The 19085-nt window shown below is 35.3% G+C and overlaps 1 protein-coding gene across 1 annotated transcript in view; it reads left to right on the top strand.

Annotated features, from left to right (window-relative positions):
- PKP2 (plakophilin 2) overlaps positions 1–19085 on the top strand; it is a 77245-nt gene that overhangs the window by 44824 nt on the left and 13336 nt on the right. The window contains exons 7-9 of the mRNA XM_006912735.3: positions 13846–13963; positions 14867–15031; positions 15926–16099. Of these exons, the coding sequence (XP_006912797.1) occupies positions 13846–13963; positions 14867–15031; positions 15926–16099 (457 nt within the window). The remainder of the gene's footprint in view (positions 1–13845; positions 13964–14866; positions 15032–15925; positions 16100–19085) is intronic.

Genomic DNA, 19085 nt, shown 5'->3' with positions numbered 1-19085 from the left:
CCTGCGTCCAGGTCTGTCTAAAACCCTATTCCATTACCTAGAGATGCTGTAAGAATTATAAAGATCACTCCAACTACTAGAACCACAATGTAGAGACAGTGAGAAAGGTTCAAGTATCAACAGAGTATTGTTTCCAGACATGTTCAATTCCAGAAGCTACCGACGGGAGCTAATAAGAGAGAGGATGTTAATTCTACTACAGAAACTGGGGGTCTGAATACCTACGAGTCCATGCAGACTGGTCTTCCCTGTCTCACAGGGTTTAAAGCAGGCTTCATGCTATTTTTAATTTACAAAAATCTAATTAAATGACATGGTTTAAAAATAATTTTGAAGCTGGTGTTTTTATTATTTTTGGGTTTTTTTTTTTTGAGGTATAATTGACCTACAATATTATATTAGCTTCAGGTTTATAACATGATTCATTACTGTATATATTATAAAATGATCACAGTAAGTATAGTCAACATCCATTATCATATATAGTTACAGGATATTTTTTTTTTGTGATGAGAACCTTTAAGATTTACTCTCTTAGCAACTTTCAAATATGCAATACAGTGTTATTAACTATAGTTGCCATGCTGTACATTATATCCCCAGGATTTATATCTTTTATAACTGGAATTTTGTACCTTTTGACTCCCTTCAACTCTTTTGCCAATCTTCCCTTACCCTCCCTGCCTCTGGCAACCATTCTGTTCTCTATATCTATGATTTCAGCTTTCTTTTAGTTTTTTTTTAAATTCCACATACAAGTCAGATTATACGATATTTGTCTTTCTCTTCTTATTTCACTTAGCGTAATACCCTCAGAGTCCATCCCTAAAAGGCAGGATCTTCTCTTTTATAGCTGAATAATATTCCTGTGTGTGTGTGTGTGTGTGTTTGTGTGTGTATGTTTGTGTAGCACATTTTTTAAAACTATCCATCAAAAAACACTTAGGTTGTTTCCATATCTTGGCTTCTGTGAATAATGCTGCAGTAAACATGAGGTTCATATATCTTTTTGAGTAAATGTTTTTGTTTTCTTCAGATAAATACCTAGAGTAGAATTGCTGGATCATATGGCAGTTTTTTTTTTAATTTTCTGAGGAACCTCCATACTGTTTTCTGTAGCAGCTACACTAATTTGTGCTTAGGAGCTCCCTTTTCTCCACATCCTTACAACACTTATCTCTTGTTTTTTTGTTTTTGGGGTTTTTTTTTGATAATAGCCATTCTAATAGGTATGAGGTGATATCATGTAGTTTTGATTTGTATATCCCTGATGATTAGTGATGTTGAGCATTTTTTCACATACCCATTGGCCATTGTATGTCTTCATTAGAAAAATGTCTATTCGGATCTTCTGCCCATTTTTAATTGGATTGTTTGTTTTTTGATGTTGAGTAGTATGAGTTCTTTATATATTTTGTATATTGACCCTTTATCAGAAATATGGTTTGTAAATGTTTTCTCCTATTTAGTGCGTTTCCATTTCATTTTGTTGACAGTTTTCTTTACTATGCAAAGCTTTTTAGTTTGACGTAGTTCTACTTCTTTATTTTTTCTTTTGTTGCCTTTTCTTTTGGTGTCAAATCCAAAAAAATTATTGCTAGTACCAATGTCAGAGAGCTTACTGCCTGTATTTTCTTGTAGAAGTTTTATGGTTTCAAGTCTTTAATTCATTTTGAGTTCGTTTTTGTCTATGGTGTAAAATAGTGGTTCATTTTCATTCTTTTGCTTGTGGCTGTTCAGTTTTCCCAGTAGCGTGTATTAGAGACTTTCCTTTCCCTGTTGTAAATTAATTGACCATATGTGTGGGTTTATTTCTGGGCTTTCTATTCAATTCCATTGATCTATGTGTCTGTTTTTATGCCAATACCCATACTGTTTTTTTTTTTTCATAACACCATACTGTTTTGATTAATATAGCTTTATTATGTATTTTAAAATCAGGAAGTGTCATGCCTCCAGCTTTGTTCTTTCTCAAGATTGCTTTGATTGTTTGGGATCTTTTGTGGTTACATACAAATTGTAGAATTTCTTCTTATAATTCTGTGAGAAGTGCCATTGATATTTTGATAGGGATTGCATTAAATCTATAGATTGCTTTGGGTAGCATAGACATTTTAACATTAACATTAATTGCTCCAATCCACAAGTGTGGAATATCTCTCTATTTATTTATGTCTTTTTCAGTGTCTTATAGTTTTCAGTATACTAATAGGTCTTTCACCCCCTTGTTTAAATTTATTCCTAGGTGTTTTTTAATAGCTATATGGCAACTAAAGGGGCAGAATATCTTGCTATATGAACAACTACAAAGAAGTTAGTGTGATCAGCATTTCTAAATATTGGGATGAAAAACGTTTGAAATGTTTTCTCCCCTGGGGCTATCTGATGCCAACTAAATCAAGAGGAAATAGAAACACATGAAGGAAGAAGAAAATTGCTATTCTTAACTTCTCTAGGATCATGCATATCAAGCTTTCTTATATTTGAAAATAATCATTGTCCTTTATGCCCAGCATTAAAAGAAAACAGAACACATAATCAAAATTAGCCTGAAAGAAGTCAGATATATTATGCCCTTCGATCTTTTTTCTAATTACACAGTTCATTTTTTGAGGGAATCAGGGAATTTATTATGTTAAGATGCTTATCTCCACAGTTAATAACACAGTAGTGCATATCAAATACCAATTTTATGTAAAGCATTATGTTAGCTTCTGAGAGTTTTACAAAGATAAACAAGAAAATCTTTCAGGAACTTTTAATCTAGCAGCAGACACTGATGAGCAAACAGTGTAGAATACAGCTACAATGAAATGTGTTAGAGCAGAGATTCTCAAAGTGTGGCCCCTGGAGCAGTATCATTTGCATCACCTGGAACTTGGAATTCTTGGGTCCCACCCCAGTGCTGCTGTATTAGAAACTCTCAGGGTGGGGCCCAGCAATCTGGTTTTAACAAGCCCTCCTGGTGATTCTGATGCACTGCTGGTGTCAGAGGTGCAAGTGAAGTGCTACAGAAATGCAGAACAAAGGACTATTCATTCAAGCTGAGTGAGATGAGAAAGACACTAAAAGAGAGGCAGCAAATAAACTGGGCCTTGGTAGACTTTTTCAATAGTCAGAAATTCTCTTAATTCTAAAGGATTAAGGACTACATTCTTGAACAGCATAAGAGGTGCCAGATTGGTCTCCCTTGAATCCATCTCTGTACAGTCCACTAGAGCTGCTTTCTGAATGCACTTTTGATCCATTAAAACATTTTGATTCATTTAAATACATTTACGTCTTAAAATTTCTCTAGTTCCCATTGCTTTACCATGTCATCAGAGTTCCTAATGTGGGCAATATATCAGTAAGGACTCTTTCATTTGAAAATGGCTGATACTGAACTCAAACTCGCTGATGCCAAGTAGGGATTCATTGGCTCATGTGGCTGAGATGTTGACAGTTGCTTGTGGGAATGAAGGAACCATGGCCTCAAGGACTGGAATAGAAATTCAGCATCCCTGGGACTAGTAAAATTTATATCTCATCTCTGTTTGCTCTTCATTTGTATGTTGGGCTCATTCTCTGCAAATGCAAACATGCCTGCGAATTTTAAATATCTTTAATCTCTAACATCTAGCAAAGTTTCTGGCATATAGTAAGCAAATATAAAGTATATGAATGAAAAGAAATGAATGAGTGAGCATATGTAAATACATGATAAATTAGGTGAATAATCAAGTCTGGCAAGAGTATTAAATTTGTGTTGGAAAGTAATCAAGCAGAAGTTGGAAGCAGGCTAAGACTAGACTGTGGGGGCCTTGCAGGTCATGTTAAAGAGTTCATTATTTTCTTCTGTAAGCAATATTTGCTTGTGTGAGGAGGATAGGAATATGATAAGTTCTGTGTGAAGAACAACTACATCAACAAGAAAAGTGTATTGAGAAAGTAAAAATCTAAAGTGAAATATATTTGTGAAAAATCTCTTCCTGTAGTCCCCGCTGTGAATGAAGAATAAAAGACTTGCGTGGTTTGGAAGAAGCAGTGCCCTAGTCAGCACACATTTTTCAGAAGGTGTAAGAGCTGAATACACTCCTATCAGAATGATGCCATTTTAAATAGTGTTTGCAAATTCAATCCAAACCACTGTCAGTATTTGAACTACAAAAAATCTGGGAAATTGAGCAACATATAGTGTATGCTTACTAAATTTCTGTCCTTATTTCATCCGTATATTTACTTTATAATAATAATAGCTAATATTTATTGTGATTATTATGTTCTAGAAATTGTTCTAAATGCTTTATGAGGATTTTCTCAGTTTATTCTCACAACAGTCTTATAAAGTAGATTTTCCCTATTTTATAGATGAGGAAACCGGTTCAGGGTACTTAAGTGATTTTCTCAACATCGTAGAGCTAGTAAGAGACAAAGATGGGATTTACATCCAGGAAGTCTGTCTCCAAAGCCAAAGCTCTTTATTAGTATGCTGGATACATTAATGTTAATCACATGTCTATAGACTATACTGATGTGGATAAAAAAAAAAAAAAAAAAACTCTGCCCTGCATAGTCTCCCAACCTCACAGGGTCAGGTAGGCCAGTTATATAATCATGTTCATTTCTCATTAGGGACCTGATCTGTGTATAAACAGAGAAGATACAAAGGATGAAGCATATGAAGAGGGAGATATTTCCAAGAGAGGAGGTGATGGCATTGGAGACAACTTCAGAATAGATGTCACAATGAATCCAATAAGCCACTAGAAGATATGAGTCAGAATGTAGGAAATTTACTATAGGAGACCTGTAAATACTCTCGGTTTCCATGACAATACAGGTGTCTGCAGAGTAGTTGCTTATTTAGGACCCCAGATTACTCTAAAGATTTTAAGGCAGGTATTGACTGGTTCTAGAAAGAGTGAATCTTAGCTGCATAGAAAGGTCCTAACTGTTAGCAAATATCTTAATTGCTACAAGTTCACTTGAGGTATTCGTGCTTTCTCCCCCAATGGATGTAGAGCCAACAAGGAATTGGCAACAAGAGTAGTATTTTTTGGCGTTATGATTGAGTTAAGTTAGTGTTGATAAATTTCTTCAGTCTACTTTGGAGAAAAACTTCTGCATGTATCAGTGACTTTCTCCCTTTAATGACTTTGAAATCAATTCTGAGAGGGACTTCCCTGGTCTGCATATAGCAGTGGTGTAGAGTGTTTCTTCTCTGTAGGTAAAATGTTTGCTTTGTTAATGAAATTGGGACAGTGACACTTCTGGTTCAGCCCACTTGGAGCTGCTACAGTGAGATTGCATTCACATAGGCTAATATGCACAGTTTATCCTTTCAAAAGACTTTTGTAAGGTATCAGAAATAGATATTTGTAAGGTATCAAATCGTTTATTATAGGATTAACATCTGCCTGCAGCGGCATTTATCATGGGTCTTGGTGCTTTCTTTAGGTCTTTTGGAATTACATACTTTTCATGACTGAAGTTACTCACTGAACAGTATACAGATTTTGCAATATGAAAAACAGTGTTCATGCAAGTTTCACTTTTTTCCTTAGACAATGTTATACTAGCATAATGAGTAGTATAATCTAAGTTAAGAAGAAGAATACATTGATATACTCTCATTTGTGCTGGAGCCAGCAAGAGTGATTGTAAACATGTCTTCATAATTCCGCATGTGTGACATCATGCTGGTAGCTTGAACTCAGTGATCGTGGGGGTATTTACACCACAGAAATTGGCAAATGCTATGAATCAGAGGTCTCCCTGCTCCCCTGCCCCCAGAAAGCTGGTTGTTAAACATTTACCAGCACAGCACTGGCACCGAATTTACATTAGTTGATTATTTTAACATCAAGATATGGATAATTGGGTTATAGGCATATTTCTTCATACACATCCCTTTTCAAAGAAGCAACTGTTCCTTTGTTTTCTTATAAGGTATTGTTAAGTTTCAGCATTTTCCTTTCTTTTTTCAAGCAGAGAAAACCTAAAATGCCTCACTATTTTTTTCAAAGTTATTTTTTATTTACTTTGGACAAAAAGTGTTAACAGTAAAATATTTGAAAAGTTATTGTATTTAGCAGTATACTCTTCCAGATATTTCACATTCCAGAAGATTTATGTGACAATCCTAGAATTATAAATGACCAAAAAGCATTAGATGCCTTGATTATGCACACATCCTACACACAGTAATTGTGAGCTTCTGCTTTTCTATTTCTTATGGGTAACTCCTTGGGAATTGGTGTGAAATGGCTGTCAAATCTGTTTTTCACCTCACTGATTGTCACACTTGGAAAACATTCAGATGTGACATAAATCAAACCAATGGTTATTATCAGGGGTGAGTTCAAAATTTTTACCAAAGATTTATTATTTCTCCAATCCTCCATATTATTCTCATGGCTTCTTTCCTCCTCTATCTTTCCTTCTTTCCTGTCTTACCTCCTCTTCCCTAAGTCTTTGTTCTCTTAAAGGAGAAGTGGTAGAAACAATTAGAAGTCTGGAATGAATATACCTTCTGAGGTCAGGCAGATACTTAAGAGGATAGGTATAAGACCATTGGGAATTGTGGGGGCTTTCAGACTAGAGAAGGGGGAAATGCTTACCCCAAAGAGCCTTGAGATTCAGTTATGAGCAACACTTAAGGCCAAACACATCTAGGCTGCCTGTGATAGTAGTCTCATTCTTCAGCTGAAGAAACTAAGTACCAATGACTTTTTCACAATTATAGAAATTTGAGAAAGGCAACTAGTCCAGCCTTCCTGGGATTTTACCACTTGGTCCGTCTTTCCCCTGCTCTTATCCAACCCTGTCATTCATTATTCCTTGTGTGCCTGTTATATCCAAAACACTTTTTATTTAAAGTCCTGAAATTTCAGAGGGGAATGGAACCTACCTTTGCCCTGGAGGGTTAGTGAAAGAGATAAGCACCTGAACAGATAATCACAATACATTTGAAAGGACATGTAAAAGAGGTATGAAAAGACTGTCAGGGTGGCCTTGAGTTGCTTAACCGAGGTTGCCTGGGGGTTGGGAAAAAATGTTGACTGGAGAGTCATCTTTAAGGAGTGGCTAAAGAATGAGTAGGTATTTGAGTTCCTCTCAATCTTTAGCTCATCATTCTATCACTAGTTCACATCTATCATTTTTCATATTAGAAAAAGTCATATTGAGAAAGGCATATAAAAGTTCAGCCTTAATCTTATCACCATAATCTAACAATTGTTTCTGCATTGTATAAGCCACCCCAGAATTTGCCAGTTTGTTTAGGATGACAGTACAAAGTGACAAAACATTACCATAGCATATTATCAAACATATTCCTTTCTCTTAATTATATTTTGTGCCTAAAGATGCCAGTTAAAGAGGAAAAGCAGTTTATAATGCGTTTCTTCTACAAGTGACTTAAACTTCACTTTTCCTCATGTGTCATGGTGTAGTAAATGTGTTTTTGATGAATGTATAATATGTACTACAATTTTTAACTATCTTAAACTTCCAGTGTCACTTATCACTATAAAGCTAGTTGGGATGGGGAGTAGTTAGAGGAAGCAAACTGTACGTTTAGAAAGAAAAGCTATAACTATCAGTCTTGTTCCCAATTAGCCACATGGTTAAGGGCAAGTTTTTTTGAATATCAATACCAGCCACTCTCTGGAAAAGGAATGTCTCTGTATAAAATTTTAATATATTCAATTACATCTATCTTCTCCAGCACACACAAAAAAATCATATTATTGTGTTACTGAAATTCATTTTTTACGCTTATGTGAATGTCAAACTTTAGAACTTTACTGAATGCATTTCCTTAATTATCCATTTTCATTCTGTTTAATTTTGCTTTGTGAAGTTATCCCTTATTCTGAATACTCACAACAGAAAAGGATTTAGCTGGTCTAGCCCTGTGCATCATCCCAGATAAGGATTTAGATAATTAGGAAGATACTTAATTAAATGAAGGTCTATTTTCTCTGGTTATTAAGTAATTATTTTTCTTTTCTGTAACAACATAGATCTAAAAGCAGGCCAGAATTTACTTTTTAAAATAATCTGGTTGCAGTTATTTACTTCTGGAAAATAATTTAATATAAAACTAGAAGACTATTAGCTGAGGCAGTGTAAACCTAAAAGAAATATCCAGGTAGTTCAACCTGGAGAGTGACTTTTGCAGAAATATGAAGACAATTGAATCATCAACTTCAACCTCGATTACATTGCTAATTATTTTAACTCTTCACATTTGCTATATAAACATAAAGCAATATGAAGTCTATAAATAATGGAATTGGCAATGTTTCTAGTAACATTACACTGTCAGTCATAATCACATTTTATAAGTTGGGTATTTTAGATATACAAACAAATGTGCTTTAAGGAATTAAATTATTTATAAATTTCTCTTTAAGAATTGAAAGTGGTATTTAAATGAGTAAATAAAATCTTGGTTTTAAAAAATGATTGTTTTATAAACTAACTCTCAGGGGTTTTAGGTTATTATTTTGAAACCTCTTAACAATAATAAAGTTAGTAAAGCAAGCAAATCAAACAAAACACATATGGCCATGCTTGCCTGGTCACCCCTCTCTGGTCTCCCTGAACCCAGTCTAAGAGTATGTATGCATCTTGTTAGAGTTGTCAAGCAGCACAGCTACAACTAACGCCCTTGCAAAGGTTCCCACTCTTCAGACGAAATTTTCCACTATCCTATTTGTGTCCTTAGCAGATGGGCCCAAATTTAAAGTTATACTTTCCAGAAAATATGTGGCATCACAGAAAATATGTGACATTTCTCTTTGCCAGAGAAACTCTTTATTCTTACCTGGCAGTCCATAAATATCAACTGCCTCATTTGGGCACAGCCCTGGGATAATTATTAAAGAAAATACATGAATAGAGATAATACAGAGGAAAAACAAACAAAGGAAACAGAGGAACGATTTTTATTATGTCAAGAGGACTATATTTGCTTGTCTTTATTCATCAGTTTATGAGGTGAATCTTGAACAGAAAAAAAAGTTCCCAAGAATCTCTTTATCAGAGATTTTTAAAAGCTTCCTCATGTTTTTTTTTTTTAAATCTGTATATAGCTTAAATTGGAGGTAGTATTTTATTAACTATATCTTATAATACTGAAAGTCTTTTTCAAAAAAAAAAAACCTAAAGACTATCATCATAGTCAGGACTATTAAATTTTTTAAAATTCATCATTATAAAAAAAATAAGTGGATAAAGCTAATGATGACTCTTGTTCTCTTGTGGTTAAAATCTGTCCCTGTCTTAGAGATGCAGGCTGAGCATCATATATCCTACTCTAGGTCTTGAGCATCTTTACCAATTCTCTTCTGGCATCCTAGATATCTCCTTTAGGTGTCAGGAACATCAACTCACGATCCAATGGCTCCTGGACATATTTTATAAATTCGTTTGCTGTTTATTATTGATTTTAAATGGAATTTGGCACTCTACCTTGAACAGCCTGGTAAATCAAGAAGAAAGACTGTTGCCTACCAATCAGTTGATTACTGGCTGCTTTGACTATTCAGAATACTTTTAGAAGACCCAAAAATTCAGGAAAGCAGAACTATAGGATTTTTAAGAATAGATTTTCTTTTCCTCCACTTTCCAGTTTCTTCATGTGTAATAGATGCTGACTTATCTTTGTTCAGTTAATGTTCCTTGCCCTGGAAAGAAAAAAATGTGTAGGTTGTAGAGCTTTGTTCTATCTCCCAATGTTGCTTCTGTTTGCAGATATAACAGTTGACTTTGGCTGATGTTTGCGGATACCTTCAGGATCTGATGTTGCCTTCAGAGTAACAGACAAGCCCTTCTTTGGCAGAGACTTTTTATTGCTCTGCCAGTTCAAATGAGGCTGCCCTTTTGTTATATGCAAACCACAAGCTGCCTCTGCTGCTTTCTCTGGGTTAATCACAGACAAGGCCCAACTGTTTGATATGTATCAGCTGAGAGTTAAACAAAAGCCCAGACCTCCATCTCAAATAACAAGAGGAAGAAGGATGCCTCTTTATCAGCTAGGGTCTTACCAAGTGCCCATTGGGTCTTAGAATGGACTCTGACCAAGCACTTAATTGACTGGTAACATTTGGGGCCTTCCTGCACGGTTTACAACACACAGTATTAGGAAGCCTATAATTGTTAGTGAACGCAAAGATGCACCTACAAGTTTCTAAAAACCATCAAGGTGATCACTGTCTCAGTGTGCTGGTTAGACTTTAAAACTAGTCCCAGAGGCAGCAGGTCTTGCACATGATGCACAGTAAACTATGGTAGTAGGCAACTGCACCTGTTATCAATAGAAATAGCCCTATTTAAAAAAAAAAAAAAATCTGCCTCTTAGAATTACTTATTTTGTTGGCAAAGTGCCTTGAAAAGGGTCACTCCAACCCTACTGTGGTCTGTCATTCTCATGTCCTGGAAACAATTATATCTTCTTATTATAAACATTTTATATCAGTACATCGTTTCCCTAAGCCAATTAGTTGACCGTTCACCGAGCTTGGACATTCTGTGTTGTAACAAACTTCCTTTCTTTTCAGTGCTGGAAAACTAGCTATTTGACAGCCCATCTGCCCCTAGCTACATACACACACACACACCACAATAGAAATCTTGTTAGAAGCAGATAATTCTGATTTTAAACAAGAGTCACAGGTCAGGATTTTGAATAAGGTTTTAGTGAGCCTTAATTTCAGAAATTTTGTAAAAATTACAGATCATGATATTTGTAAGTACCTACTATAACGTCTAGCACATACACTAAATTGCAGCTGCTTTTATCATTTGACATTGTCCATTCTTTGGTTTGCCATATAAATTTAAAGTTTAGTCACACTGTCATTAATCTTAACAAAGACATACCGTTCTTCCTTTTAATTCTAGCAAGGTCCAGAGTGTTTGGTTTTCTTTTCTCCTTTTCACTGTGACACTCAGGAATGTGTGAGATTAGTGGTCCTGGAGAGAGTCATGAATCACTGATTTGCTTTCACATAAAACAACTGAATCCTAAATATACGAAGTTTTGTTCAGAGACATACAGAGTTCAGATTCTATTCTCCCCCTCCCCCGCGTGTGCACACATGTGCGCGCACACACACACACTTCATATTACGAGAAATATTCTTCTTAATATCAGACACAAGTTACAATTCAAGCTGGAATCCTCCCATTTAGGCTCAGTGGAGGCGAAGAGCTCCTGAACAACCTACTTCATGTGCAAAGTTGTTTATCTCTTCCACTTCCCCCTCCTCCTGACGCCCCGACCCCTAGCATCTAACCCCCGTCTAAAGACCTGGCTTTTAAATTTCAGGATACAATAATGTACAGTTGTCGTTTCCTAAAAGGCACCCACATATTTACTCAGACTTCTGTTAGATTATACCAGGTGAAAATAAAGTCATAATTTAATCTAATTCTAACAATAGACACCAAATTAAACATTTCTAATATATTCATTGGTAACTCTAATAATCAGTTTTTAGTAACTGTTGTGTCTATATGATTCTTTTACTTTTCAATGAGATAATCGTTTTGATATGTTTTGTTTATAGTTTTGAGATATTTTTCCATATTAAACCTCTATTGGGCTATATGTAAGGAAAAGTTATAGGTAAATATTTCTCAGGATTCAAGAGATACATTGTGGAAGGATCAGTTCTGCCTACGATTAGCCACGTTAATTCTCTGATTCCCACAAAATGAAATATTAGCTATTGAAAAAAAATACCTAAGATAGATACATTATTTTCTAATAATTATTGAGTGGTACCATAGCAAATTCCTTTCTGACTAGTGACTTCTATTCATGGATATAGTGCTATAAAATAATACCCCCTTATCATTCATATTTTGGGGTAGTTGAGTAAGGTAAGAACTATTTTTGATATGTAAGAGCAAATACTGAAGCAGTGGAGTTCCATGCACTTTCTGTCAGCAAAGGTATCAGCTGCCAGAAACCCCTGATAAGTCCCATTTCAAGCAAGTAGAGTCTGGATAATACCACACTACAAGACAACAGTTAGTGTGTGTGAACTGGCAGTACTGCCAAGTTGAATTACCATTCTAACCCAAAATAAACACCCTGAAGTTAAACAAAGCTAAGTCATTTATCTGCTAGGTATGTAGTGAGTTTCGCTAGTGAGAAAGACAGACCTTTTGATTTGTCAAAGCAATTTTAAACTACTGCCATTTTTCTAAGCCAGGGGTTGAAAAAGTCAAAGGGAAGCTTTAAAGCATGATAGCATTGTCTTGGAGCTTCGGACATATGGTATTTGCTAAACAAATGGCAGACCAAATGAATGTTAGATGAGCTTTGCTACCACTCTGGAGCCACTCCTGGCACAAGAACGGCTCTCCTATCCCAACTTTATCACTGCTTTGCTGTCACCAGGAAAGTAACTTAAACCCTTTGGACCTCAGTTTCTTCATGTATAAAATAATGAGATGGATTCAGAGAATAGATAGAGGATCTTGTTCAAACGATCATTTCTTGAGAATAAACTATGGTAAAAATGGTTTTATTATCAGTTTATGAACCCATTCACTATCTTTTCTTCATGGACAAAGTGTCAAAGTCAGGTACAGTAAAATTAAGTGAGGAAGTAAATCTTTAATTAGAAATGTCTAGTGAGAACCAGAGTCACAGAAGGGACTTTGTTAAAATCAGAAGTTTGTTGCATCAATTCAGCAGCCACTAAATTGTTAGTATATTCATAGTTTTACGATTGTTAATCTTATCTCCTTAGCTATTAGGTTGAATCATGAAATTGCATTTTTGTCGGTTAAAAACAGTCATGTTCTTGTAAAAGGAACCGGTCTAATAAATTTTATAGAGGTAGTTATTAGCAGTTGAAGTTAGTAAAAGGAAATAAGGGTGGTTCTCAAAATTCTAAAAACCTAAAAGCATTGGGTTTTTTTGTTTTGGGGGGTGTTTTTGGTTTTGGTTTTTGGTTTTTTGGTTTTTTGGTTTGGTTTGGTTTTTTTGCCATTCTTGTTGATAAAGATATTAACATTTTGGGGAGAAAATATTTTTAAATGGTTAATGTTAACAAGAAAAACTTAATCCAAAGATGATTCCCAAACATATTACTTTGCTGTATTTGATTAAGCTTCAGTTCTCTATAAGGAAGCAACCTCCACTTGTAGATTTAGTTACTGTTTATAGAAAGGTGTCATGGCTTAGCAAAATTAGAAATAGACTAAGTGCAAAAATATTTATAGGTCATACTTTCGACTTAGGTCGAACACACTGTGAAACCCTGCATTTTTTGTGACATCTCTCCTCCATTTTAATTATGCAGTCATCACATTTTAGAGCATCTGGTTTAATATTTGTCAATAAAAGTTTACATTGAAACCTGCAAAACCCCCACTAATGTAATACAGCATACTGTCTTAAATGAGGAAACTGAGGCCCAATGAATTTAAGCAACTTTTTGTAAATTAGAGTTAAGTCACAGAACAAGTTGGGACTTGGCTATCTAGTACACTACCATGTCTATGTTGTCATTTGTTCTTTTAATTGCAAAATCTTTGCTTCATGTATATTCTCAAAAGTGGGATAAAGATTAAGTAAATAATGCTATAACCTTATTGTTTAGAATGAAGTAGACAAATTTTTATTGACATGATGACGTGTTATATAAATATATTTAGAAGTTGCGTTTCGATTTGACGATCACTAAGCATAGACCCAGCATAAGTCTGACACAGTTTTACAAATTTGCCCGTTTCCCAAACCCTTGGAAGAAGCATCAAATAAAACTTTAAAACAAAGACCTATTGCATACATGGCCTAAGTCTTATGGTTTTTTGTTCATTTGTTTTCCCTGATAGAAACATGAGTTCAGCTGGCCCTGATGGGAGGAAAGTGATGAGAAGGTGTGATGGACTGATTGACTCACTGGTCCACTATGTCAGAGGGACCATTGCAGATTACCAGCCAGATGACAAGGTGATCCAAGAGCTAAATAGCTTACATATTGAATTACTTATTTCATCTTACTAAGACTCTTCAGTGTTTATTTGTTTTAATTTAAGTATAGTTGCTATACAACAGAGTATTCTCAAAGTAGCTGTTTGGGTTTAGCTTTATTCATTGACTCATTCGCTAGGCCGAAGATTTCCCATACTTGCTTAGAAATATTAAAATCTATCTAGCCTCATTTTTCTTTCTACTTTCCAGACCCAAATTTCTCACTATCCATTTAACAACTCTAGAAATTTGAAAGGAGCCCAAATGCTACATGTTCAGCAATGCACTTAAATTTATCTCTTTCTTCATCCCCAAACTTGCTTCTTCTCTGTGTAATCCTTCTTAATAATTATCACTATCCACCAAATAAAAATGGAAATATGAGTAATCTCAGATTGCCTCCCTTCCCTCACATTTCACATTCATGGAGCAACTAATAATGTCCATTCTACCTCTGAAATGTCCTTTGGTTTATCCACTTCTCTCAAGTGCTACTTCTGCTGTCCTGGTTTGTGCAGCTTTCATACTGATTATTGTAACTAACTCTAGATTGGTTCCTAAACAACATCACCTCCTATTTTCCAACTCTGCATGGCTTCTAAGTTATTTATCTAAAATATAGAATTATTCTGCACACAGTCTTTAAAACGTAAACTAGAAAGGCTCCCCAGTGTTTTAAAAAAATTCAGCCTTTACTTCTTAGCATTGTGCTCATAACCATTTATGATCTAGCCTTTCTAGCCATACTCATTTTCCTCCCCCAGGTTCCCTATAGTCCAAGCATCCAGTATACCTTGTAAGATCTAAAGCCTAATAAGTCCTGTGATATCACACCTGCATATCTCTACATGTATGATCAATATTCATGTTTTGTTTTCTTAGGCCACAGAGAACTGTGTGTGCATTCTTCATAACCTCTCCTACCAGCTGGAGGCAGAGCTCCCAGAGAAATATTCCCAGAGTATCTATAGTCAAAACCGGAACATCCAGACTGACAACAACAAAAGTATTGGGTGTTTTGGCAGTCGAAGCAGGAAAGTAAAAGAGGTATTTTGAGAGGACTTTGAAAAATAAGTGTGTATGTGTGTATATTTCTGAGTACTTAGTATATGTCAGGCACTATCTTAGATTCTTTAAATCCTTACATCAACCCTACAAAGTATGTATTATTAATACCTTTATTTACTGATGAGAAAGCAGGGGTACAGAAAGGTTAATCAGTTTTTCCAGAATAATTTAGCAAATTAGTAGAGGGGATGGAATTCTGGCAGTCTGGCTCTAGATTTGCATTGTTAGCCATTAAACCATACTGATTTATGCCCTATAGGTTAGGAAATAGGCTTAATGCAACATGGCCAACATTAATGCTTTTAACCTTAAAAGCAGCCCTGATATTTGGATTTGGACATTCGAAAAGCGCATCTTGGACTTCTTAAAAGCAAACCTGTAGGAAGGAATATCCATGCTAGCATTTCATGAAAACTGAAAGAATGTGACCTATCCTACATGGCGTTTGTGAACTTGGAGAACAGCTGGTAAATTTAGAATCCTGATGTGATCCTGGACCACTTACTAGACTCTGAGAGAAGAGGCCTGTTCTTCTTATCTTCAGCGTGGTTGTGACTAATTTAGCTTTTAGTTTAATAGCAGCCTGAAAACTATTCTACAGTAGCCTATGCTTAATTCTCTGATTCCTTTCTCACTATGAAATGTAAAGTTGGGGGGTATGGGATGTTGCTAGGGAGAAATCGTCATGGGCTAAAAGTTAAATGGTTGGAAATCATACATATTTGCTTTTTCATTTCTATTTCAAGGGCTTCTTATTATGCAAATTGTTAGTCTCTCTAGACTAGACAGTATTTCTGTTCTCTGGGTTTGGGTATGGAATTGCCAAAATCACTTGAAGGCATTAATTCTGGAATTCATCATATGTGTTGTTAGCAATACCAGGACATGCCTATGCCAGAGGAAAAGAGCAACCCCAAGGGTGTGGAGTGGCTATGGCACTCCATTGTGATACGAATGTATTTGTCCTTGATCGCTAAGAGTGTCCGCAACTACACCCAGGAGGCATCTTTAGGAGCCCTCCAGAATCTCACAGCAGGAAGTGGACCAGTGAGTATCATGCCTATTTTTCTATTTTTTTTAAAAAAATGACATTGTAGACATACCTGTGTTAGGTTCAGAGCTGAGACAGCGAGGTAAGAGCAAAAGTTTCCTCACATCAGTCAAGTTTATAGGAATTTCAAGAGCTGCAGCTTTCTTGGACTTTTAACCTCAGCTTCTACCTAGCCAAGTCATTGCAAGTAAAAGACTCATAGATGCTGATCCCAGTCAGAGCTCTTTCAGTTACAAGGCTCTGAATCCTACTTAAACTGGCTTAGGCAAAAAAAAAAAGGGAATTTCTTGGTTCATATAACTGAATAGCCCATGGTGGGTCTTCCTTCTGTCACGATGGGTGCTTCAGTGATTGTAATTTTGACTCTATATCTGGGCTCTGTTTTCTTCTGTTGGTTTCATTCTCAAAGGCTCTTCTTATACTGTAGCAAAGATAGGCTGATTTCGGGCTTACATTTTATCCAGCCCATCATCCCCACACATGAAGAACCTACCATATTCCCAATAGCTCCATTAAGAACTCAGAGAATGTGTCTTGTTTACCCATTTCTGAACCAGTACCTGTGTCCAGGGGCCTGCGATGCTCTGATTGGCCAGGTCTGAGTAACATGCCTCTTTGTGAATTTCAGGAGTGTAAGTTTAAGCTGGGAAGGGTCACTTTCACTTGTACCACCGAAATGGACTGAAATGGTAAAGGAGTAGCTCCCTAATGGGAAATCAGATTATTATTACCAAGAGGAAGAATGAATGCTGGGGAGGTATACGTAACAGGTGTTCACTGCAGTGTGAAGTCAGAAAGGACATCTGTGCTTTTGTGTCCCTGAAATTCAACTACAAAATAAAGAGCTGCTTCTCTTTCCAAATGCACTTACTTTTTACCAGCAAAGTCAGAATATATAAAATAGTAAAAACTTATTCCCTTCCCCATGTATTTTACACCTTGCTACATTGTTAAGGTTCTATAAATTATTTGAACTAAGCTTATATGCTTTGCCCTGATCATAAAACAGTTAGAATAAACTCCTCCAAAATAGTTCATTGAATGGCCAGTCTCCAGGTTTCTATCTTCATAGGGAAAAGCACTCTTGCAAATAACAAAAATATTTATTCTTTACTCGAGAAACCATAATCATTCTGTAATGTGTTTGCACAGACGCTTGCTCTGTTTTGAATAAAACTGTGAAATAGTGAAACTAATGTTTCTCTTATCTCAGCACTTAACCATAGGGTTAAGAATACGACTAAATTTCTAATCTCTTTAATTTTCTGCAAAATGTAGTTGTGCACAAAGAGAAAGAAACAGGGAGCTATCAGGGAGCCCCGAATGACACAGGAACATTAACTTATTATGTTATCTTCCCATTTTCCCATGCTGGGTTTCCTAAAACCATTTCTTTTACTTTCCCAAACTACGGAAGTCCCCTTGTTAACTATCAATCAACTTACAAGAAAATGTCAAAAATTAAATTGCTACGTGTGCGCGTGTGTGTGTGTTTAAGCATGCTATGTTCTAAGTATGGTTCTAAGTGTGAGCGAACCATTTAAGCTTGGATTTTGGCCTCTTCCATTCCAAGATCTTTCATGGAATCCAAACAGTCCAGAGATGTAATTTATTACCTAGATCCTAAGTTCCTTCAAACATTTTTTGAGCACCTACTACATAATAGGAACTAACCTAGTGGTAAGTATTTAGTGGTGAATAAGACAAAATCCCTGTGTTTGGTATAAACAAACAGAAATCTAAGGTACTATGAGATTTCAAGTCTAAAATGACCCAAGCAATGGAGATACCTTCATAACTGTCTCAATTTTGTCAAGGCATATAAAGCATGGCTAACTTTGGACCAGTCCAGTCCACTGAAAGGAGGCCTCCTCTAAACTGGTACTAATCCATACTCAATGTTGTTAGAGTTGAACATGACTGGAGATTTATAGGGACAATCATTAGCAACATGGGACAATTATATAAGTATCCTTTGTTCTTGTAAGTTATGAGATACTTTTTATTAAAATTTTGACTTCTAAGTATATCTTTTCTAATTATTACTTTTCCTAATTTTGTTATACTTAGATGATGTGACAAAAAATACTTGGTTTCGTCATTTCTAAAAGGAACCTTGAATAGAAAAACATGAAAAGTGGTCCATTACATAGTTTCAGAAAATATCCAGTCTATAAACTGTGTTCATAGCTGAGACACTGTTGAGCAATTGATGATCATATGCTTTAATTGGCAAAAAACCTAAACTGAAATGAATAGCTTCCTAAAAGATTATATAATTTAAGTGTCAAATTATGACATTTCTAGTCACAAAACTACATTAATGTGAACTTTATTAGTTCAGCTATAATGGTCATTCTAATAATAGATAAGGAAAGGAGATGGGTTGATAAAATTTACCCATTTAGCAAACTAAGTACAGTATAATGTATAAACTTGTAAACACAGTATAAATTAAAGGGGCAATGTAAATTAAAATATTAAGGTACAAACTTTCAGTTATAATATAAATAAGTCCTAGGGATATAATATACAACATGGTGACTTTAGTTAACAATAGTGTTTTCTGTATTTGAAAGTTGCTAAGAAAGTAGATCTTAAACGTTCTCATCACAAGAAGGAAAAAAATTTTAACTGTGTGGTGGTAGATGTTAACTAAACTTATTGTAGTAATCATTTCATAATATATACACAAATTGAATTATGTTGTACACCTAAAACTAACGATGTTATATGTCAGTTATAGCTCGATAAAATATATAAATACGTAGATTAAACATTGCATAGTAAAAGTTGAAAGTCATTGAAATAAACAGTTTTCAAGTTTCTAAAACACTTTAAAGCATTTAATCCGATATTGATAGAAAAAAAACCAAAATGTATCCCCTATCTCGTACCTTACCCAAAAATCAGTTCTAACATCAATGAGATTTAATATGAAAGATAAAACAATAAAGCTTCTAAGTGGTAACAGAAGGATAT

Source organism: Pteropus alecto, unplaced genomic scaffold (assembly GCF_000325575.1).
Source record: "Pteropus alecto unplaced genomic scaffold, ASM32557v1 scaffold103, whole genome shotgun sequence".
Lineage (NCBI taxonomy): Eukaryota > Metazoa > Chordata > Mammalia > Chiroptera > Pteropodidae > Pteropus > Pteropus alecto.
This window is presented reverse-complemented; position numbering and strand designations above follow the sequence as displayed.